The sequence below is a fragment of the Callospermophilus lateralis genome, chromosome Y (assembly GCF_048772815.1).
Source record: "Callospermophilus lateralis isolate mCalLat2 chromosome Y, mCalLat2.hap1, whole genome shotgun sequence".
Classification (NCBI taxonomy): domain Eukaryota; kingdom Metazoa; phylum Chordata; class Mammalia; order Rodentia; family Sciuridae; genus Callospermophilus; species Callospermophilus lateralis.
Window position 1 is genome coordinate 8,361,724 of NC_135326.1, and position 24,187 is coordinate 8,385,910.

At 45.2% G+C, this 24,187-nt stretch overlaps 1 protein-coding gene across 1 annotated transcript in view; it reads left to right on the top strand.

Annotated features, from left to right (window-relative positions):
* Anos1 (anosmin 1) overlaps nucleotides 1-22,903 on the top strand; it is a 140,247-nt gene extending 117,344 nt beyond the window's left edge. The window contains exons 9-14 of the mRNA XM_077107807.1: nucleotides 9,719-9,865; nucleotides 15,546-15,640; nucleotides 16,159-16,330; nucleotides 16,519-16,739; nucleotides 17,954-18,095; nucleotides 19,615-22,903. Of these exons, the coding sequence (XP_076963922.1) occupies nucleotides 9,719-9,865; nucleotides 15,546-15,640; nucleotides 16,159-16,330; nucleotides 16,519-16,739; nucleotides 17,954-18,095; nucleotides 19,615-19,673 (836 nt within the window). The 3' untranslated portion in view covers nucleotides 19,674-22,903. The remainder of the gene's footprint in view (nucleotides 1-9,718; nucleotides 9,866-15,545; nucleotides 15,641-16,158; nucleotides 16,331-16,518; nucleotides 16,740-17,953; nucleotides 18,096-19,614) is intronic.
* The last annotated feature ends 1,284 nt before the right edge of the window (nucleotides 22,904-24,187 follow it).

A 24,187-nucleotide genomic window follows, 5' to 3' on the forward strand; every position in this document is an offset into this window, starting at 1 on the left:
AAGTGAGTATGTTGCCATACATAATATTAAAATCCTGACCACCGAGATATGTCATTGATTCCTAAGGGTTAGGATCTCTTATAATCATCTTTAAAAATTAGTGTCTTCCCTGAACCAAGAGAGTATGATGGCTAACCTCACAATAGCTGCTCTATTCTAAAGATGGATTCCCTAGAAATAGCTGCATTCAGAGATTTCGGAATCTCTTGCACCTCTTGTAGATTCAGAAAAGTAATGAAAGCAAAAACACAGAGCAAACTCCCTACAGCAACCTACATGGCTCGGGTCTCTGGTTATTCTACAGAAGAGACTGGCTTTGTAACAGATTATGTGGGGTAGAGCTGAATGTTTGTCAAGATTTCCTATCTGAAGCTTGATATATAATCTCATAAACACTACTGTATGACTTTCACAAGAACACTCCATATTTCATCATGATCCACCTGGAAGTAAAGAGTAATTAGGACTTTACACTCTAAGCAAGAGAAATTATATTTTATAGGAAGTGGGGGAGTAGTAACTGTCAGCATATAAATTACTTTTTGAATTACATTCTTCCAGGTCTGCAGGCTACCAGGGGTTTTAATGATCAATATTTTCATGCAGGCAGAGGCTGAATGTGCATGCAGTTTTATAAAAGTTTCCCTTGAAGGCTGGAGGAGGTAACTCTGTCTTTAATGGAAATGTAGTGTGCTTTCTTGGAGGCAGGAGGAATAACTCCAAGGTTGACAGACTCTCGATATTTTATTGTTACCTCCTGGAACTGGAATATTCTTCTGGCTTTCCGAAATATGAAAAAAAAAAAAAATGGAGAGAATACTCTGAATATCTTAATCTGTAAAGTTAGTTTCAATTTGGATGTTTGAAAAAATAGCATGAATCTTTGATTTTCTTAGTACTTAGGACTACTATCGAGTAGAAAACAGACTTCATGCCAAAGTGGAAGAGACGGTCCTATAGACTCAGACACACACCCTAGCATTTCAGCGTGCACAGTGTGCGCCTGTCCTGCAGCCCTGGCTGCCCTCCATTTCTTCCAGTAAAACCACAAAAATAAGTCCTTACCTCTCTAGTGAAAGATTAAAGTTTGCACAGGATTTAAAAGCAAATAGCAAGATGAAATTCACACCGACATGAGACAGAGTGTCTTGATGGCCAACTTTATTATCTGCTGGAGAAGATCAAAGATGTTCAAAGACTTTAGAAATGGAAAAGGCCCTGTGAGCATCTTGACTCCTGGATGTGTGTTTAGTAAAGACCTGGGGCAGAACTGGATTATGTCACTCCATGCTGGTGGCCACAACCATTAGACCTGGGGCACTGTGCATCACCATTAGTAGTCCTTGAGATAGGTCACTGAGTGGACAGGTCACCCCAAGGAAACAATGCACGGGCCATGCCAAGTTTCTTCGGCAGCCTGACTCTCCCTAATGCACCCCGCCTTCCCCTGGTTAGGGAGACTTTCCCACTCAGCCTCGCCTTCCCTCTTCCTCCCACCTTCCAAAGAATGGGGGCATCCTAGCTTTGGTAGGAAACCTTGATACGACATTGCCCATCTGACTAGAATCAATGTATCTTAACGCACCTCTCCAAGGGCTATTGGAACTTCAAGAGACAGAGAAGACTTCCATCAAAGAGCACAATGTCTGCGTGTGCAAACTGTCAATTCAGTACATGAGTGAAAGGGAAACGTGGGTTTTTTTTTTCTTTTTCTTTCATCATTACTAAGTTGTGTATGTTGTCAATGAACACTCACAACCCAGTGCAAGAGATCCACTTCTTGAAGAAGGCACAGCTATTGGGCACAGCAAGAAAATAAAAAAAATGGAGAAGAGGTATTACCCACAGTGATTAAGGACAGCACTGGGGCTGCCTGCAAAGCAAAGCTCTCCCCAAAGAAAGGAGCGTGGAATTTTATTCTGGGAGTCTATCCATATTCACAGTGGGGGCTGGGCCCCTCCCTGAGCATGTCTGAGTGAGGATGTACATTTCTGACACCGTCAGTTCAGGATCATGGTTGGAGAAAAGAAGTCGGTGGACACATGTCTGTGCTTGTTGAGCTCAAAGTCACTGTGAAAGGCTCAGACGGGGAACACAGACATTTAAAGGTGGCAGGCTTGAGCACTCTGGGCATGCTCAGTTGAGGGTCACAGAGGTGGCAGGTGTGAACCTTTCTAGATAGGCTCAGTTCAATATGAAATGATCCAAGTATTATCTTGGACCCTAAAAGAAAACAACAAATAAATAAAGAGTGGTCCCGGGATCTTAGATATCACTGGCTGGAGAAACCAAACAGTGTTAGCTAGAATAAAACCAACACCATATTGAAGATGTATCAGGAATTGGTGTGTAAACGTGCCTGTCCCACTTAGTAGCTAACTCCTGGTAAGGAGGATATATTTTAGCCCTAGACAGCTCCAGGATTCAATCCATTGCTATTTGCTTGGAAGTTTGTCAAACTGGATGTGATTTTTAATATTTGCTCAAGTGCTCCTTTTCTTCATCTTTAATGGATGCTAATAGCTCTTTCTCAGAGTCGTGCAAACCAGGGCCCAGGGGCCACACCCACCCTAAACCTGTTTTGTACCTAAGGTTTTCCTGGAATGCAATCACACTTGCTTTCACACCCCATCTGGCTCTTCTAGAAACCTCTTTTCACATCACAGAGCTGGGGATCCTTTCTTAAATAAAGAATTGGCAAAAAATGACCTCACATGGAGTGAAGACAGGTAGCCATTCCCTTCCACCCACTGGCTGACCCCACCCTAAGTGCCAGACTCTTGGCCCTGTGTGACCTCAAAACTTTGGACACTTCCTCAGTGAGTCTAGCACTGTCTTCAACACTCAGTCCTCATTGTAAACCTGGATGAACGGGTGCCGCACTCTAATTTGTTACCTCCTTAGTTTCTATATTTTGTCCCCAGACATTTCCATTTTGGCGTTTGGGACTTTCCAGTTGCTTTCTCATTGGTGTGCTTTGAAAAGGAAATTTTCTTCAAAAAAGATGGATACACACTACCTTTAATAGACTTATAAGCAGTACAATCAGTTCCCCCCAAAACCCATTGACAATTTGTTTTCTAAATCGAACATTTCCAACCATTAGTGGGAAACGCGCCTCACTCTACTCCAAGATTAACAATAGAAATGAAGGAAATCATCCTATATGAACACATGGAGCTGACCATTACCGGAAAGTCCGTGTAAAATCAAAACTGCCGGCATACATAGATCATCCTGGATGGTCTTAGCCATTTCCATAAAAGCTAAATTGCAAAAAGTGATATTAACAACCGTCTCAGGAGAATGAAACATAGCCATCTTTCCTGATGAGATTAGTTGTTTGATTTTCCCTAAGAGCGCATCCCTGTGTATTATGGTCAGTTTGGGGGAGGGGTTTCTGGGGGTTGAACACAGGGGCAGGAGCTTAACTACTAAGCTTCATACCCAACCCCTTTTCCCCCTAAATCTACAGACATGGTCTTGTAAACTGCCTGCATCCTCACTAGTTGCTGAGGCTGGCCTCAAACTTGCTATCCTCCTGCCTCAGACTTCTGAGCTGGTGACCCTGCAGATGGGCTCCACCACGTCCAGCTATGTTCATGTTGACGGTGTGGCCAGTGCCCCTCTCCAATAGCTGAAATGGTGAAGTGGAATGTGGACTGGATGGGCTTAAGAGGTGAGGATTAAGAAGATTCTGGGTGTGTCCAGGAGGGTGTGTCTAGGAATGATTGGCTTCTGGCTGAGCCAATTGGAGAGGAGACCCTCCCTAAGCGGGGGGCAGCTCGGATCAACAGGAGGGCGGCTTGGAGGGGATAAAAGCCGCAGGCACCGGGAGGCCCCAGCAGAGACAAGCTCCCTTCTTCTCCAACGGGCTCTTGACTGGTCCGGCCATCAACTCAGGTTGTCCACTCTGGCTTCTTCCCTCTTCCCAAGTGGACTCTGCCAGTGATTCTGCAGGGAGTTTCCAGAAGCCTTGGGGCTTGGACCAGGGAGGACGGTGGATCCTCTTGTTCGGGGCCCAGCCTCCTGGATGGTGCGTCTCCTGGTTCTCCCAGCTCTCCAGCCTGCAGACGGCCGTGGTGGACTCTCCGGCTTCTGGTCGCAGGAGCGGACCTAATAAGTCCCCTTTTAACCTCCCGTTGGTTCGGTTCCTCCAGGGAATCCTGATCCCATCGCTGACTGCAGAAATTCTTCTCAGGTGAAAGGGGAAGCAGGTCACGACCCTCCCACCCAGAGCGCTGTGCTGAGCAGCAGGAGAGAGGACTGCGCTCCCAAGAGGGTGGGACCTGGGCTGTCGCCGCCTGCTGTGACGTCCTAGTGTCCTCAAGGTGGGGGGACATAGCAACCGGGGTCCCGCCCGCTTGGCTTGCCTGGATACCAAGCACCACTGAACAGTGCACCTGTGGCTTCTGCTCTCCACGCGACTCATCGGGAAGCAGCCCCCGCAGCCCCGCGCTCATGGGCGCCTCCCTGGCCAGGTGCCTGAACAGGTGCCTGCACACCCCCTGGGCCGCGCTGCCATCCTGCCGCGCGCAGCAGCCCGGTTCTGCCAGCCCCAGGTCCGTGCGCCGTCCCCGGGACCCAGGGCTCTTCCATCCTGCCCTCGTCTTCCCGGGGTTCTTTGTCCTCTCCCGAGCCCTGCCCCGCATCGTGCCAAAGACCGAGCCAAATGAAGGCCCCAGGCCAGCGGACCCCCCAGCTGCCCAACCCGGGGCGCCCAAGCCCCCTCTCTGGCAGCTCTTGAAGGCGGGACTGAGCGCCCCTCGCGCCGACCACACCAAGGGAGGGCCTCCGGGTGCCCAGAGGCGCCGTCGGATCCGCAGCGCGGTCACCGTCCTCATGGACCCGCCCCAGCGCCCAGGGACCCGCTATGAGTGCCCTCCCGTGGAGCCCACCCCAGACCCGTGCGCCAAGACCACGGTGCTCCAGGCCCTCAGCAAGTGCCCCAAAGGCAGAAAGAAGTTTGACGGTCCTCTCTGGTTTGAGAAGCCAGAGCCTGAGGTCCCCAAGCCCCAGGTGGCCAAGCCCCAGGTCTCCAAGCCCCAGGTCGCCAAGCCCCAGGTCTCCAAGCCCCAGGACACCAAGCCCCAGGTGGCCAAGCCCCAGGTCTCCAAGCCCGAGGATCCTAAGCTTCAGGTTCCAGAGCCCCCAAGGACCCCGGAGCCCCGGCCCTCTGCTTTCGTGCCTGTGATCAGCAAGGGAGTGGTGCGGCCCTTCGCGCCCCAGCCGGAACCTCTCACCAGAATCTTCCGCCCAGTGCCCAGGAGACCCAGGCAGGGCCTGCCCCCCAGCCACCCCCTGGCTGGCCGTGCCCACTGTGTCCCGTGGTGCAAGCACTGCACCGGCCAAGGACACTGTCTTGCAGCTGGAGACCCGGGCGCAAGTGCCCCCCAGTCCAGGGGCCTCGGGCCTGATCGCCCTGCTCAGCAGCCTCAGCAGAAGAGCCCCCCTGAGCCCCAAAGACCACCCAGCCCGATGGAGCCCCTGACCGCCCCCAGAGGGCCCAACGGTCACCTTCTTTTCAGATACAGACCTACAGTCACCATCGTGTCCTACTGACTCCGCTCTACCCCACGGGGAGGCTCTTGGCCACCAGTGGACTGGTCACTACTTGGACTCACAGGTCTGCCACTCCCCAGCCCTCCTCTGTGTCACCTGAGGAGCCCCGAATCTAGGACACTGTTGACCCCTCACCCCTGGCCACCCACTCCCGCGTCTCCCTGGTTAGAGACTGACCAGGGTGGTGTCCTCCGGCCCACGTGCCCATTTCTTAGTTAAGTGTTGCTTCTTATTTCATGGAGTAGTGATAAGAATAGTGAAGGTTTGTTCTCCTAGAGATTGTCCTGTTCTTTCTTCCCAAGACTCTCCCCTGTAGTGTCTCCAGCTGGACACTGTAGAGGGTGGGGCCTGACCTTCTGGTGGTTGGTGCTGTCCTGTGCATGGGACGGGGAGCAGCAGTCCTGGTCTCTGAGGGCCAGCTGAGCCAATCCACAGCGTCTCCAGGCAATTTCCAATGGCTCACATTGCTCTCAGTGGAAGCCATCAATCTAGCTAATTTCCAAGAAGAAAAGGGGAAATTTTAACGACATGCTTTCAAATAATAAAGATTAGAAGTATAATAATTTGTGTAGCACATTGTCATTTGTACAAATTACGTTATATAACTATTCGTCAATGTTCTCAGGATGTCCTCTGTAACACACTGATGGGTTTATCTCTACATTCACATAGCTTATATGTTGTCAATTAAATTGAAACTTATTATTTATCAATGAAGTTGGTTAAAATATTTTAAAATAGTAATGGGCACATTACTAATAACAATGTAAAATATTCTGTATTCCTTCACATAGTTAATATTATTCCATTATATGAATGATACAGAAAGTATGAAATTGTGTTTCTGATGTGATAAAGAAGGGCAGAAACCAGGCTTAGGTCCCTTGGACACTTTGTCTGGGCTGATGTTTCTATGCAAAGTCTCCGCACAGTGTTGGAACTTGAGCTCCATGGTCTTCCTGTTGAGAGGCAGGGGACACAGCTGTAACCCAAGCAGTCCCTCTTCCCCCGGAGCATGGTCTCCAGGGTAGAGCAGAAGAGAGACCAGGAAATACACAAACACACTTTGGGGTGGGGCTGGAGGGAAGGCAGGGTCTGAGAGAAAAATCGTGGGCGTTCTAGAGTTTCTCAGGGAAACCGAAAAAAAAAAAAATCAACCTTGTAGCTTGAAAGTTTGCATCATTCATGTCTGGTATGGACAGGGCACTGTATGTCGATGACATAGAAGAAGGGCTTTGGCCTCTGATTGTATCAATTGAGACTTTGGGCACTTGGGGTGGGCTGTCCCCTCTAAGGTAGGATTGTCCTGAACCTTGGGCTCCATTATTTCTGCCTGGTCACTTGTAAATGCTACAGCTCTCTCCAGTCTTGGATGTAGGTCCAACCCCCAACACCCCCTCTACCCCATCCCTGTGTGCTCGCGCGCGCACACACACACACACAGACACACACACACATTTCTGGGTGGAGCCAATACTAGGTGGTTAAACTGTGGGGCAGCCCAGCTCTTCATCGCTAGCAGCAAAGTTGCTCTGCACAGAGGTTACCCCAAACCTTGAGGCTCTATTTCAAGAAAATTTATGTATGAAGACTGAATTTGGGAATTTGGGTAATTTGCAGGTATCACAGACCCTTCTCTGTCTCTGTCAGACACTTAAGTGTGTAAGTCAGGGTCACCATGTGAGTGGTCCAGGCCGGACATGGCCCTCAGGCCGTGGGGTGCTGAGCCTGGGGTGCCCACCCTGTGTCTCACACTCAGCACACAGTAGGCCTTCAGGGCAGGGCACTGCATTCCTCAGCTCTGGCCTCCAGGTCACAGGGAAGGAAGGAGGAGAGGGCCCCCCACTGCCCTGGGCTGCTCTGCGGGGCCTCCTGCCTCACCTGACAGCCTCTGGATTAGGGGGCTGCCTTCCTGCACCTTCCAGCTCCTGATGCAAACCCTCTGCCTCTCCCCTGCAGCTGCTCTCCTCCCAGCTGGGCCATTCTCCCTCTCACAGACACCTCTGCCCTCTGATCCTATCAGTTGTGTATCTGGCTTGAGGTGCCAGGCAAACATCACTCCAGATACATAGCTCTGCATGGAATGGGCGCCAACTAATCCTCATGGCCCCTCTGCCCACACCCCGACTAACTGTGCTGCTGCATATGCACAAGAGCCCACCCCTCTGCAGGCCCACTCCCGCTGCCCCACTAACCCTCTTAGGGAATCCCAGGCTGGCCCTCCACCACCCACTGGGGTCATGGTGCCCTGACCAGGTCACCTCCCCAGCAGGACCTGCAAGAGTGCAGCTAAATATGTACCAATTGTTGGTTTCCAAATAGGAAAATATCTCCAAATATCAGGAGATCCTGAGTTTGGTCTCACTGTGATCCAACTTGACAAGAGTTACTGTATCAAGGGCTGTGTCAAAGGTGGGTGGAAAAGAGAGAGGATTCTGCATCCTGTTAGTTACTTGAGTATCTTTAATAAGTCACTGTGCATTTTCCATTCAGGTTATTTTGATCTGACTCTCTGCGCATCTTGGTATCTTCAAATTTTCTGCGATGTTCATAGAACAAGGAATAAGAAGTAGCCAATCTTCAACATCCCTGTACCCAGTGTCCCTGGAAGGGATGTTTCCATTTCTACTGTCTTGGTTTCCTGGGGCTACTGTACCCCACCCGCTCCAGAGTGAGGGGCTTAAACAACAGACATGTATTTTCTCGTAGTTCTGCAAGTTGAGTTCAAGACCAAGGTGCCAGCGATGCCCATTCTTCTGAGCCTTCCTCCAATCTTTCCATTAGCCTACAGGTGTCCCCTGCCTGTCCTCCCTGGGTCTTAACTCTGTGCACATCTGCATCCTAAACTCCTCTTCCTATAGGAACCCAGTCTGAGGGGATTAGGACCCCCATCCTGCCTGTTGAGCAGCCCTTATTGCTCATCCCCTGACAGCGCTAGTTGCTGGACTCCTATTGCCTGGTAGCATGAGAGTCACACCTCTCCTTGCAGGGCATCCCGCCCAGAGCACAGTTCTCCTGGCTCAGACGCTTTCCCCTGCAGGCTTCTTCCTGTTAACCCAGCCTCAGCTTAAACGGAGAGGCCTTCCCCTGTCCACCCAATCAACCAGTCCCCGCCATAGTGTCTTGGGATCAAGGCACGTGGTAGCTATGTTCCTTTGTAACACATACTTACCACCCATCTGCAGACACCAGGAAGCATCACCTAAGGATGCTCACAGCGGTCACTCACGGGCGCCAACTTTGGCTTGAGAAAGTGCATATGCACAGGCCTACCAACATCCGTCATCCATGTCACTTTGCCCCGTACCATTTGTTGCTGCTTTTTGATGAAATTCACACAAATAAAGATGTAGGCACATGTCGGGAATCCCAGCAGCTCAGGAGGCTGAGGCAGGAGGATTTCAAGTTCAAAGTCAGTCTCAGCAACTTAGTGAGAGGCTCAAAGCAACTCAACGAGACTCTGTCTCAAAATATATAATAAAAAGGGCTGGGGATGTGGCTCAGTGGTTAAGAACCCCTGGGATCCATCCCTGGTACCAAAAAAAAAAAAAAAAAAGAGTCAAAGTTTGAATGGTTTATTTCAAAGAAATATTCTGAAATTATTATATTATAGTATATTAAATTATATTATTCATCATAGCATATCCTGAGCTCTTGTTGAATATGGAGTTTTTCAAGCTCTTATATAAAAGTAAGCGTGATTCTTGCTTTTCTCACTCTCTGAGTATGTGTGGAGAACATTTTAAAATACAGAATAGGAAAAAAAAAAAATCCAGGCTTCAAAAGTAGTAATGAACAAGAGCGCACATTCTTCTTTTTTTAAAAATGCTTATCTACAATGAGAAATGTTACCTGTTCCTGTTTCTGAAGTGCCAACATGGTAAACATGGATGGACTACCAATTTAAGGTCTGGGAATTCTGTGTGACACACCTGTAGGCATCCCAGCGCATTGGGAAGCGGCTGGGGGTCATTATCTCAAACATAAAAGAACATGCGTTCATCACCTTCCACAGCGACCAAGAGGCCCTGGGTGGGAAAGAGGGACAGGATGGCGGGAAATACCCTGGAGTTAATATCAGATTGTTCTCAATAAGTCAATAAAGTGATGTTTTTTTTTTTTTTTTTTTTTTTTTTTTTTTTTTTTTTTTTTGTAGAAGAGCAGGTTGGGAAACCTAGAAAAGCTGTGATCCAAACACAGTCCCCCTTCCAAAGAAGACGGCCCCCGCGCCCCCTGGAAATCGGAGCCCCTTTCTACCAAGACAACCAGCTTCAAGTCAAGGTCTACTGGAAAAAGACAGAAGGTAGGCCGAGAGGTTCTGCTTCATTATGACTTGTGTGAAATTGTGCACTGATATAAATAAATACAATTTTTTGTTTTATACTAAGGCTTGAACTCAGGGGCCCTTGACCACTGAGCCACCTCCCCAGCCCTATTTGTACTTTATTTAGAGACAGGGTCTCACTGAGTTGCTTTAGTATCTCGTTTTTGCTGAGGCTGGCTTTGAACTCACGATCCTCCTGCCTCAGCCTCCCGAGATGCCGGGGTTACAGGTGTACAACATCGTGCCCGGCTAAATTAATTTTTATTAAAAAAAATTAAGAACCATGTTACCTAATTTGGAAAGTATCACCTCAATATCAGTTATTGGAATTGCATGTGGATTGGTCTTCTTTCAGAAGCTGTGTACGCATCTGTGTTTCAATCGGGTGTTTCCCGTGGATGTGTGGACATGTGTGCATGAAACATACACAATTATTGGCACACAGCATTGCATGGGTCTGTACCATCACCACCCAGTTCTCCTGACATTTTCAAGTGGCTGCATCCTATGGCTTCTCCTGACGTACCACCTCACTATTCCAGTGCAGCAACGCATGAGGGTTCCTGTATAATTTCCAATTTCATAATCAATGTTATAATGAACACTTCTCCTTGGGATAGATTCTTCTTCTCTGAGCATTTATCTTTGGTATAAATTCCTTTCATTTCCTTTACCCTGAGGATATTAATTGTGGCAAGAGCACTTTAGAATACATGACATGCAAAATTTAAATGCTTCTATGCATCTTAAAAACATAAGCAAAAGAGGGGGTTTTTAACTGTTGCTCCAGAATTTTCTTTCAAGCTGCTGAGAACTATTCTATAAACCAAGCAACATAGCTCTTATAATTAATGCATTCCATTCCTAGCATAAGTTAATTGAATTTATAATTCATTAAACATTTATTAAATGATTATATAGCAAAATCACATATCCATATTAAAATCAATTTATAAAAATATAACATTAAATTTTATTTGAACTATTGCATTGATCAGCTGTTAAATAAAATTATAGAATAATATCAATATCAACCATATTTTCTTAATAATGCTAAAACTTTCCAGGTGTGGTGGTGGTGTGTACCTGTAATCCAGCAGCTCAGGAGGCTGAGACAGGAGGATCCCAAGTTCAAAGCCAGCCTCAGCTACTTAGCAAGGCCCTAATAAGCAACTTAGGAAGAACCCGTCTCAAAATAAAAAATAAAAAGGGCTGGGGATGTGGCTCAGTGGTTGAGTGCCCTTTGGATTCAATCTCTGGTGCCAAATAAATAAATAAATGAAAACGAGTCTTTTTCTAAAGCTCTGTGGTACTAGGTTTGTACCCAATCAAGCATACATATGCAGGTTACTTTGGGGGAATTTTCATATTGTCCTTTGACATATTTTTTCAATTTTGAGACAATAGCTCACTGTCTTAACCATTGTAGACTTATTAATTAGTTTCATGAGACATCCCCAAGTTTTTTACTTGTTTTTACAAATTGTCTCAACAACTCTTAGCCCTTTGCATTTTACGATAACTGTTTAAATCAATCCTTCAGTTTCTACACGAACCTTTTGTGCTTTATATTAATGTCGCAATTCATCTATGTATTCATGATTGGAGAATTCACATCTTGTTTAAAAATACTGCCCAGCATGGTCGTTCATGCCCATAATCCAAGTGGTTTGGGAGGCAGAGGCGGGAGGATCACAAGTTGGAGGCTAGTCTTAGCAACGTAAGGAGGCCCTACGCAACTTAGAGACCCTGTCTCAAAATAAAAATTACAAAACAAAACAAAACAGGCTAATGTTTTGATTCAGTGTTTAAGTACTCCTGGGTTCAGGCCCCAGTACCAAATAAAGAAGTATACAACTGAGGGCTGGGATATAGCTCAGTTGGTAGAGTGTTTTCCTAGCATGCAAAGGGTCCTGGATTCAAACTCCAGAACCACAAAAGAAAAATAATTAAATAATAAAAATACTGAATCTTACAACCTGTAAGCATGGTGATATATTCCTTTATTCAGATTTTAAATTTTCCTGTCAATCCTGCCTCCTGATATATTATTATAAAGAGACAATAAGACTTTTTATTGTGGTTATTCCAAGATGTGTTCATTTTGATCCGATTATAGGTGACATGTGTTTTCTGAGCTTCATTTTGTCATGTTTGCTTTTGGTATTTTATAACTGCATTTTTTTTTATTCATATTCTGACTCTGAATCCAGAAATACCGTTACGTTGATATTCTCCATATTTATTTCTAACCTTGGATTATTTAAACTATCATTTTCTCAAATCTGTAAATCAGTCATTTAAAACATACAGGCGAGAAATTCTGTCTGTATTCATCAGCCGACATCGGGTGCACAGTGGTATCGAATCTGACATTACAACGCATGATATAACCGTCGTGCAATAAGAGACCACATCCAAAAGCAACGAAGTGACATGGATTTTAAAACCGATGTCCTTGTGACTTGTGTTTAGCAGCTTGGACATGATAGTTCTATAGTGTCCTTCCAAACGTATGTCCCCTCTCGCTGCAGCTGTGACCTTTGGTTCCCAGGCTGGCTGTTGTCCTTGGGTACCCCAAGATGCACTCTGGTTCTCAGAGATGCAATGTCGAGAAACCCATGGTGCCTGATCATGAGCCTTTCATGAACGTAGGCGTTTGCAATCAACGGAAAATTTTAGTTCCCTTCATTTACGCTGTGCACGGCGAGTTAGATGTCTTTGAACGCATCTCATGTTTGAGGCATATTGAAAGTAAATTCCCAAATTTAAAAATACTGTTTCAAGGACTTCTACCTGATGCTATTGGTTTGTGGAAGGAAGGAATGGAGTCCAGAAGTAGATTAATTGGGCAGTCACAATAGAATTTTCATGTACAGTTGTACCCTGGCGTCTGCAGGAGATCGGTTCCAAATTCCCTGTGGATATTCATGTGCTTGATATAGAATTATTATATTTGCATATAAATTATGCACCTTCTTCTGTATACTTTATATCATCTCTAAGCAACTTGTAATACCTAATACAATGTAAACGCTATGTAACAACTATTTACATACAACTGTCATACTCTTTTCATTTGTATTACTTTTTACTTTTTATGACAACTGTTATACTCTTTTCATTTGTATTACTTTTTACCAATGTATTGCTATTTTTTCCCAATATTTCTTATTCATTGTTTGCTTGAACAATGTTACCTTTAATATTCTAGGTACAAGTCAATCTCTGCACTCAAAATCTAAAGTATAAGCTCTTAAGATTTCAATAACTTGGAAGAGGAAGGTAGAGACATTCCCTCTAAATCACTATTGCAGGAGTGAGGGTCTCCAAACTGATTCTTTTTAATTCAGCTCAAAAAATTTACCTCTAATTTTTTTTTATGTAGTTATATTCGTTTGATAAATATTTGCTGAGTATATTCCTATCTTGTACGGTGCTTATCTTTGTGCACCCAAAAGTGACATCAAGTGGGCGCCATCTTGGAGTTCATGCAGCTGTCGCCAAAGGGGGTCACAGGATGAGTCCAACAATCCCAGGAACAAACCACCGACAACCAGAGGGGACGCTACATGAGAGGACCCTGCCCAGGCAGCTGTGAATGTCACGAGGCGAGACCTGGAAGGCCAAGTGGCCTACCATCTCTCTTCTAAAATCAAAGGAAAGCCACTCAGTGACTTAAAGATGGAGGAAGGTCACCCTAACCCTCCGGAAACTCGAGAAGACATGGACACTCTCTCCCCTAGAGCCTCCAGAGGAACACAGCCGTCCAGCACCTTGATATGAGCCCAGAGAGAAGCCCTTCCAGGCGTCCATCTGCCCAAGGGAACCCGTCCCTGGTGTTCAAAGCAACCACGGGGGTGGCATCTGTCTGGCCACAGGGGCTTCGCACATTGCTGGTCTTCAAACACCTGCCCAGCCCTTGGCCCTGCCCTTGTGTACATCCTTAGTTACAGAGAAAGGGCAGAGGCTCAGTGAGTTTGGGGGACTAGTTTCCCGACACCCATGTTGTGCTCAAGGTTATCTCCTGTACCCCGAGTGCAGTGTGGGTGATTTAGGGGCAGAGATCAAGTGTGCAGAGTTAGGGACCCTGAGTGTGGGTGACCCCATTCCTTGCTCCAGTGTGAGCCACCATATGTAAAGTGCTAGCCTGTGGTCAATATGCCCTACCACCCCAGTGTCTGGGATTACCTGTAGACTTATGATCTTCTAACTTAACATATATCTTTTTTTTTTTTTTTTTGGTACCAGGGATTGAACTCAGGGGTACTTAACCACTGAGCCGCATCCCTTTTTTTATATTTTATTTAGAGATAGCATCTTGCTGAGTTGCAGAGGCTGGCTTTGAACTCACCATCCTCCTGCCTCAGCCTTCCAAGCCGCCTAACATGTATTTTACTGGTGTATTTTGTTCATTATTAGCCTAGTTCCATCCGTTTGCAGGATACAGGAGGGCGGCCCTTTCTGTGTGGTCCATTACACTGGGCATCCACTCATGGATTGACTTCATCCTTACGTAGAATGCAGAATTCTTTTTTTTTTTTTTTAAAGGGGTCTTGATGTCTGCCATGTAAACATAAGAGCCCCTTCTAAGCCATTTCCTTTTGAACTCAATGTCACGGGTGCCCACTTTATATCTGTTGATTCTCTCTTATTTCAATAGCTTCTTGTCTGCTTCCAAGTTGCTCAAAACCAGTTCCCACCACATCAACCCAATTTCTTCAAAGAGATTCCTTCTCTTGGCCTGAATGTTCCAGATGCGAGGTGAATCAGGGGCAGAGCCTGGCCTCTCACAGCCCGGGGCACACTGGGGTGACTAATAGTGTTGCGCTGAGTCATTGCTGTATTTCTCTGCCATGCTTAAATTTCAACACAGGTTTATTCTCCATATTCACTAAATAATCAGGATTTCTACTGAATCTGCATACCGCCTTTGACTATGCATTTTTTTAACGCATGCCTGTAGAATTTTATTTTCTGTCTTCCTGCTCTCTCAGTTTGGGCGAGGGGGGGTACTGAAGATTGAACTCAGGGGCACTCGACCCCTGAGCCCCCTCCCCAGCCCTATTTTGTATTTTATTCAGAGACAGGGTCTCCCTGAGTTGCTTAGGGCCTCACTTTGGCTGAGGCTGGCTTTGAACTGATGATCCTCCTGCCTCAGCCTCCTGAGCTGCTGGGATGACAGGCGTGTGCCACCGCGCCCGGCTCTGTTCTCTCAGTTTTAAGAACATCAGGCTACATGGTTTGGACCTGGAATGTCCCCCAGGGCCCATGTGTTGAAGATTTGGTCCCCAACTTGGCTGGGAGGTGACGGAGCCTTTGTAAGAGGTGGGGCCTAGTGGGAGTTCTTTTGGTTGTTGGGGACATGTCTCCAAGGAATCTGTGGGACCTTGGCCTCTTCCTCTTCTTCTCTTTTCACTCCCTGACCATGCGGGGAGCAGGTTGGCTCAGCCTGTTGTCCCCACCATGGTGTGCTGCTTTCTAGGATGCTTGAAAGCAAAGAGTCTGCCCAAGGGTGATGTTGAACCCGAAAGCCAAAATAAACCTTTTCTCTTTATAAGTTGATTCTGTCAGGTGTTTGTGACAGTCATGGCACGCTGACTCCCACATGTGGAACGTGACTACCAGGCTGTTTCTTTTGTGTGTTTTGACACCACAGATCCCAGCATCAACAGATACCACGTGCAGTGGTTTCCAGAAGTGTGTGCCCTCAACAAAACGGCCGGATCGGAGACATCATCTGCTGTGACCCACGTAAGGAGACTGCTGTACTCGTCGGCTCTGTGTAGTTTGGGGATGCATTTGGTTTGTGCATGTAACAGGTCAGAGGGCTGTGCAAACCACATACGTGCCACGGATAACTCATTCTCACCAACTGCTATTACATAATGACCTGCGGACAACTGGGATACCAAAGATGATGTCCACTCCATCTTTATCCATTTATACCACTGCCTTGAGACCTTCTGTGGCCAGCACAGTGCTTACAGAGTCCCTAGGACAGTGGAAGACTTTTTCCGAGTATCTGTCTCCTTTATTTTAACTGCATAAAATGTCTGGATTATTATTATTATTATTATTTTTGTATCAGGAATTGAACTCGGGGGCTCTCGCCCACTGAGCCCCGTCCCCAGCCCTATTTTGTATTTTATTTAGAGACAGGGTCTCCCTGAGCTGCTCAGGGCCTCACTTTTGCTGAGGCTTTGAGCTCACGATCCTCCTGCCTCAGCCTCCCAAAGATTTATTTTTTATTGCTCTTTCTCTTGTTGCAGGAAAATCACATCATTCTTCAGGACCTGTCCTTTTCCTGCAAATATAAGGTGAGCGTCCAACCTATCCGGCCGAAGAGCCACTCGAAGGCAGAGATCATTTTCTTCTCTACCCCGCCGTGCTCTGCTCTGAAGGGGAAAAGCCACAAGCATGTTAATTGTCCCGGTGACACAGGTAGGGAGAACTTGATGCACGTCCAGGTCCCTGGTGGCCGGTGACCCTTTTGAAAATGTTCCTCCTTGCAGACCGGCTGCCTGCAGTTGCTGTGAGTTTGTTTTTCTGTAGGAGAAACACACCCACCAGCCCCTGGGGACGCTCTCTGCAGGAGCCTACCCTGACCGCCTCGCTTTGCATTCCCCCAGGTCCCGTTGTGTCCAAAGCCCTGGCCAAGCCAGAGAACCTTTCTGCCTCCTTCGTCGTCCAAGACGTCAACATCACTGGCCACTTTGCTTGGAAGATGACCAAAGCCAACCTCTACCAGCCCATGACTGGGTTTCAAGTGACGTGGGCGGAGGTGACCACGGAGAGCAGGCAGAACAGTCTGCCCAACAGCATCATCTCACAGTCCCAGATACTGCCTGCAGTAGGTGTCCCTTGGTTCCCAGACCCCCATGTTGGTATCCGAGGCTCACTTCCCATGGCCATCGGTCGGAGCAGCTTAGGTGGGTCATGCTGCCCGCCGTGACCTGGACTCCCGTTTCTGCACCTGTCCCCTGAGCACATCATGTTGTGAGCGCTAGGCCATGTCACAAGGATCCCAGCTGAGAACTGGGGCTGGGGCTGTCGCTCAGCGGGACAGCACTTGCCCGGCCCGTGGGAGGTTCGAGCCTCAGTATCACATAAAAATAAATCAATAAAAATTATTGTGTCCATCTACCACTAAAAAATATATTTAAAGAAAGAGCTAAGAACTGGCAGACGCCGTCGCCACCCACTCTTTGTTAGGGCCAGCTTCCACAGGCCTTGCCCCACCTCTATCTAAAGCAAACCCAGCCATTGCCTTCCATCTTTGGTAACCCCGCGTCCCTCTGGTCCAAGTGGACATGCCCTGTTTGAAGTGCTGAATTGGGGGAAAAATAGCTCAAAGAAGTTTGTTGTCTGTCTTTCCTTCCCCCCTTCAGATTTGGCGACAGCCCCTAATTAGTTGGACACTCTTCCAAGCCACTTAATTCCTTGGCTTGGGAAGAAAAAAAAAATCATGTGTGGGCTTTTTTTTTCTTTTTTTCACCCTGTCTGAAAACCTTCTTAGAATATCCAAATCTTGCTCCAAAATTCAAAAGACAATCCAAAACAAAAACACCTTGAAAATCCCGGAAGGAGAGGTTCCGTGGAAACGAGAAAGTCGTTATTTTATGAATGTCCACCGTTGGGCTCGGTTATGGGCATTGACAGGCGGATGGTGTGGTCAGGAAACTCGTTGGCTCCTCACCGACATTTGGATCATCAAGAATTCACATCACAAGACGAGCCGCTGAGAACCTTACTCCATGGGAAAGTCTCATGTGAAGGAATCGGGGGGGGGGGGGGGGGGAAATGGGAGGGCTGAGAACTGGCAGCTGGGCACACTTGAACTCTGCCAAGGGTCTCGGCTGCCAGACGTGGAGTCAGGTGCTAAGAAACCCTAGAGAGAAGTCCAGAAAATTAGGAGAAGCCTTGTCCAGACTGAACTGTGGCTTTCAGAAGCCAGCCAACATGCATGTCTCTGACACTCTGGTCCCCACAGACTGTGTCCCCCCCCCACACACATGCAGCTGCCGCTAGGTCACTGATGAGCCTCTGTGGCATGTCACTCTGCAGGACCATCACGTGCTAACGGTGCCCAACCTGAGGCCATCCACCCTTTACCGGCTGGAAGTTCAAGTGCTAACCACAGGAGGAGAAGGGCCCGCCACCATCAAGACCTTCCGCACCCCAGGCCTGCCGCCCTCGGCTGCCCACAGTGAGTAGACTCAGGGGCCAGGTGCCCGGGCAGGCCTTGCGGGCGCAGGGAAAAATCTTGGTGAAAATCAGTGAGAACAAGGCATTAGTTAGTGTGCATGTCTGGGAAGCAGGAATTCTCTTTATCTGGAACAAGATGGTCCCCGCCTGACTCTATTTACTGGATTTGCTTTAGTGAAAAGTATGTGGCGGGTGCTGACTGCATGCCTGTTGATCCTGCCCGACTCCTTCTAGATTCTTCCTTCCTTCCTTCCTCCCATTTTATTTTCTACATGATACATTTTCCTTGTCTCCTAATCCATAAGGACACATGGGAAAAGCCTATAGTTTCATATCACTTTGAAGTTTTTTTAAGTTTAAAATTTTTTTAGAAATTTTGAAAATTTATTTCATTTTTATTATTACTATTTTCGGTACCAGGGATTGAATCTGGGGGGTGCTTAACCACTGAGCCACATCTCCATCCCTTTTTAAGTTTTTTTATTTAGAGATAGGGTCTCACTGAGTTGCCAGGCTTGGGTTTCAGAACCCTCCTGCGCCGCGGGGAACACAGGTGTGTGCCACTTCACCAGGCAAAAATTAAGGTTTTCATAGATTAAAACACAAGAACTGATTTTTGTGAAGATGCTCATTTTTTATTAGAGATTTTACGATTATATATGGCAGGAGTTTTCCTATAGTACACCCACTGTATCTACTCTATTTAGAGCCAAATTAAGTAAAATTGATGAAACATATGTTCACCTACTCTTCCCAAATGAACAGCCTCTTGATGTTGTTTATATCATGGAGTTCGTTAAAGTTTTTATTGCTTAAATTCAAAAGCCAATCTTAAAGATTTGTGAGATTTGTGTATGGATAAGAAAATTGAGATTAATCTAATTTTTTTTTTTTTTTTTTTTTTACTGGAGATTGAACCAGGAGCGCTAAACCACTGAGCCACTTCCGCAGCCCTTTCTATTTTTTATCTAGAGTCAGGGTCCCGCTAAGCTGCTTAGGGTCTCTCTAAGTTGCTGAGCCTGCCTTTGAACTTGAACTCTGATTTTTTTGAAACAGTGGATAGCATTTGCATCTACGACCTGGCTTGCTTTGTAGTTTGCAGAAAGACAAAAACTGTCTCAATGAGAGAGTTTGCAAGCCGTTTGCATTTGTAACGGTTAAATAAAATGTTTCTCCAAATCTCCTTTGAAATTCTGTTTACCAAAATCATTTCTTCTCTTTTTAAAATGGTGTTTTGAGGAAACAATAAAGAAGATTATGATTTGCATGAAGGATTAGGAGCTTCTCTCTTGGTGATTTCACGGCTTGGGGGTGGGCACAAGGAAGGGAAAATCGGGGCAAGACAGAGAAGAGAGTGAAGGAACAATGTGTGTCTGGGCCCTCAGAGTTGCAATAGGAACGATTCCCCACAGAGGCAGGAGCGCTAGCTGTGGTCCGAAGCCATCCTGAGGAGCCCATGGGTTTGCACTCTTATTCACCATGTGTGGGGCAATGTGACCAAGGGGTTCTGTCACTTCCAGGACCCCACCTGAAACACCATCACCTGCATCATTACAAGCCGTCTCCGGAAAGATACTGAACTGCTCCAAGGCTTTGAGGGACCCAGGACACTGCCACGTCCCCCACCCACGCCCCCAAAGAAGCAGCAGGTACTTCTGAGAGACCTTCCTCTCCTGGGCACCTCCGCGAGTCCCAGCTGCTCCTGGAACATCACAGTCAGTCACCAGGACGGACAAGGGTTCCCTCCGAAAACAAGACCAAGACCAGGTCCTGCAAACCCTGAATTTCAATGTTGTCTACGGTTTTGCTCATCGCGATTGACTATTTGCAGAATCGAGCTCTCCCTGAATTTGGAACAGTAAGATATCAAAGCTGAGGATTGGAACCAGGACCCAGTTCACCTGCACGTCCCACATACCTTGAATCCACAAATCAGACTTGATTAAGTCATTGCTTTGATTTGCAGACATCAGCTAAGACGACGCAGCCCTTGGGCCTGACTTCTCCAGTCTTTCATAAGAGCCTTTTTATCGGGGATGGGTGGTTTTGAACTCTCAGACTTTGTAGTCTGAATTATACTCCTAAATTTAAATCTAAAAATGGTCCCACATTAAGCGTATTAGGTTTCCTTTTACACAAAGAACACTGAAGATCCAGTCTGTAACTCATTATTAACAAGACACCACAAAGCAGAGGAACTCAATGAATTAAGATGCTTCCTAGATTTTTGCCCTGGAACAATGAAGATTCTTTTTCGAGGAGACCTTTTAATACTTCACCCTATGTGGGAGATTTTCCTGATGTGTTAACTTATTTATTTTGTTGGTGCAGAAAACAACCAGTCATTTGCTTTGTTTCACTGTCAATAAATTCAAAAATGTCTTGCTTCAAATGAAAAGATCTGAACTCTTAAGCATTTTTAAAAGACCTTTACCAAGTTTTGTCTTTTCTGAATCTAAGGAAGCTCATTTGCACGTGAGAATATTCTCAATGAAGTAAGAAATAAATAAATAAGTCTTTGATTGATGAGAGCAAAAGGATGATTATTTCCCTTTTACTAACTTTTACTTTTTCAAATCTATTAAATCTTTTTGATTGGAAAATGTATTCTATTCCAGACCGTCCCCAAGTACAATGAACTCAAGTCAAGATACGTCATCAGGATAATGGTGGTGCAGAGTTTGGGGGGCGGAGGCAACCCGAAACACAGAGCTATTTGAGTTGAGGGAACGCGCACATACGTAGTTTAAAATATGCACAGATGTGCGTCTATGCAGCACCAGTGTGTGTGTGCTCATCTATGTCTGTACATATTTACATGTGAAGATGTACTCCTATACGAAATTACCCAGGTACGTACACCTACAGGAAAATAACCAGAGCATGCATTCGCTATCCCCAACTATGATGTATTCTAGGGTCATTACCAGCATCTGAATTTCAATTTCTTAAAATTTCAAAAACACTGAAACTGTTAACGATTGGCTACATGCATTATCTTTTACCTAACTCTGTCCCCAAACAAGTCAAAATATTTATGCCAGCAGAGTTTTGTACTTTTGTATAGTGAAAAATGCAGGAGTATATACATAGATACAAAAATATTATTAAATTATTATGTAAGTTTAATGTTATAAGATTTAATCGTGTTTCTTTTGTCTGGGGAAAAGACCTTGAGCAAATATATTTTCAGTTCAGATGAAGAATCTGAAACTGACATCATCCTTAAGAAATCCAAAACAGCTTTTATGAGTGTCTAATTTTGTTATGGTATTCAAAAATTTAAATTTTAATAGTGTTACTGGAAGAAAAACACTATTAATGAAGTAGTAAAGGAAGTATGTTTCTTTTTTGAATTTTAGTGATCCCCAGTAATAATCAAATCATCAAAGATCGTTTAATTTTTTTGAATTTTAGAAATGTGAGTGACAAAAAATCTATTCGTTTTTTTTTTCAAAATAAGATACCATTTTAGTTCATCATTTTTGAATGTGCTTTATTGAAATTAGATGTATTTCTCTCCAATGAGAAAAGTAGATCCAATGATTAAAAAATCGAGTTCATCAATAATATCTCCACCAGATTAGAGATGGTTAATTCAATATATCCAACAGCCATCTACATTATTTTCACTTATAAGATTCACTCCTTAGAAATGAATTTTACTGTGCTGACATCTTTTTCTAAGTGGAATTTCATGGAAAGGATTTCTACAAACTACCACGTGTCCTTTAAATGACTTGTTACGGCCTATGACATTATTAAAGAGAATCAAGTTTATGACAGGTATTTTTGAAATGTTTATGAAGTGATACTTTAAGATTAAAAACACACCCAAATCCTAGAAATGTAGCACTTTTAATTTGGGCCTGCAGAGGTCTTTTCCTGTAGGGGGCTAGGCATTGCAGGGTGTTTACCTGTTCCCCAGGGCACCAGAAGACCCCGTTGGGAACTGGTGCTAGAGAGTGATCTTTACTAAAAAGATGAGAATTTGCCCTTTATAAGAAACCTAATCATTTGCAGGAGAAAAGCCCCAGGAGCTATGGGTTAGCCAAGAAATTAATAGACTCTAATTTTGTCCCTACATCCAGTGCAAAATGTAGTTTCCAGACTGAATTTCAGCTTGTGTCTGTATCATGCAAGAACACATATTAATCTTGCCCAGTGTATCAGCACATGCCATGTACAATACTGACTTATTTATATCCTTTATTACACTGTGTCCACGGTTTTTCAAATTTACACATCCCCATAATTGCAAAGAACTCTAAATCGTCTTAAATGAGGATTTACACCATACCCAGAGCATCAAGGCTAAGTATCTGCATGTACCTGAAACTTCACCTTGAAATATGAAGGAGTCCATGAAGACGTGCATTCTCACCTATGATGTTGCATGACCGCGGTCGGTTTCCCGTAAGGCATGGACCCTCCTGACTGTCTTACCACTGCTGAATATTTTAGCAACTTATACAATTGATAGAGTGATTAACTGAGTTCTCTATAAAGTTATTATTTTTTTCCTCTTCTTTAATTATATTGTAGTTTGCAGATAACAGAGCTGTTACCCTCTCACCCAAAAGGTCTGTAGAAGTCATGTCGCTTCTCACGGTCACTGAAAGTCAGTATTTATTTATGTGTGTAATAAAAAACAGTCGGATTTCTGTGTATGTCTGCCATGTTATTTAGAGAGAAGTAATCTTGTAAAAAACGTTTTGTAAAGAAAAAACAAGAAAGTATTGTACATAGCCTGATATTCCGTGACTCTCGTTATTTTCCTGTTAGAGTTTGTACATACTGATTCAATAATAAAGCATCTTTAAACCTGTCTGGGGATTTGATCCATTTATTTCCTAAAGAAGTCTCTCTCTCTCTCTCTCTCTCTCTCTCTCTCTCTCTCTCTCTCTCTCTCTCCTGCCCTTCTCTCTTGTCTTTAATTTAAGAAGAAAAATCACCAGTGTCCTATGAGAGTTTCAAAATATCTAAGTCTCCCTGAAACTATGAATGGAATTTGGGGTCTGCTCAGTATGAACAGGACAGAACTTCAGTTTAATGAGAATATTTTGGAGTTTGACAATCAACACTTCGGGGTCTTTTCATCGTATTGAAAATTGCAACTCCTAATAGCTCTGGTGGCATTTTTTTTATCTGTAGTAAAACTGCAGTCTACAGTTTTAAATTGCTTTTTCCTGCCTGGTTGTATCCGGAAAATTGAGGATCTATGCGGTGCTCATAGCATATATTCAAATGTCTCTTTTTACTACTCCATAAAATACTGAAGGCCTACAATCTCCCCTACCTAAGTACAGCGTTATGAAGTTTGTAGCACCACCGGGAATTCAGGTATGGAAGGCTACACAGGACAAGAATAGGTGTATGGGAAGGATGCAGGATGGTCAATCCAGAGGAGCAGAAAGTACACTGGGCGTCATCTGGTTGTGGGGAGAGGGCGGGGGAGGGACTGGCTCTGTGGGTATGGGACCTCCTTTTCTGGTTGATGGAAATGTTTTGGAACCAGACAGAAGCCGTGGTGGTAAACCATTGAAAACGTACGAAATACCACTGAATTGTGCTTCTCGTATAGGTTCATTTCACATTGTGTGACGCTCACCTCCGTTCAAAGGTGATATCGTAATACCACCTAATTCCCCAATGCCAACATGGGTGGAGGGCGTATTCGGTATTAATGTACGTTCTGTTTAGTAACTCGTAGATAATATACATATATATAAGATTATAAGATAAAATCATTATTTTATAAGATTATTATAAGTAGTAGAATGTTTACTGATTTGTGATTGGTGGACCTTGTTGTTAAAGGAAAAGTAGATTTAGAGATGACAGAACAGAAATTCGAAAATAGGAATTGGGACACAGAGTATGTACCCATTTTTTCTCTACCTTGAACTTTTTTTTTTTCCTTTGGTACTGAGCATTGAACTCACAGGTACTTTACCACTGAGCCACATCCCCAGCCCAATTTTGCAGTTTTTATTTTGAGACAAAGTCTCACTAAGTGGCTTAGGTTCTACCACTAAGCTGCTGAGGCTGGCCTCAAACTTGTGAGCCTCCTTACTCAGCCTCTGGATTTGC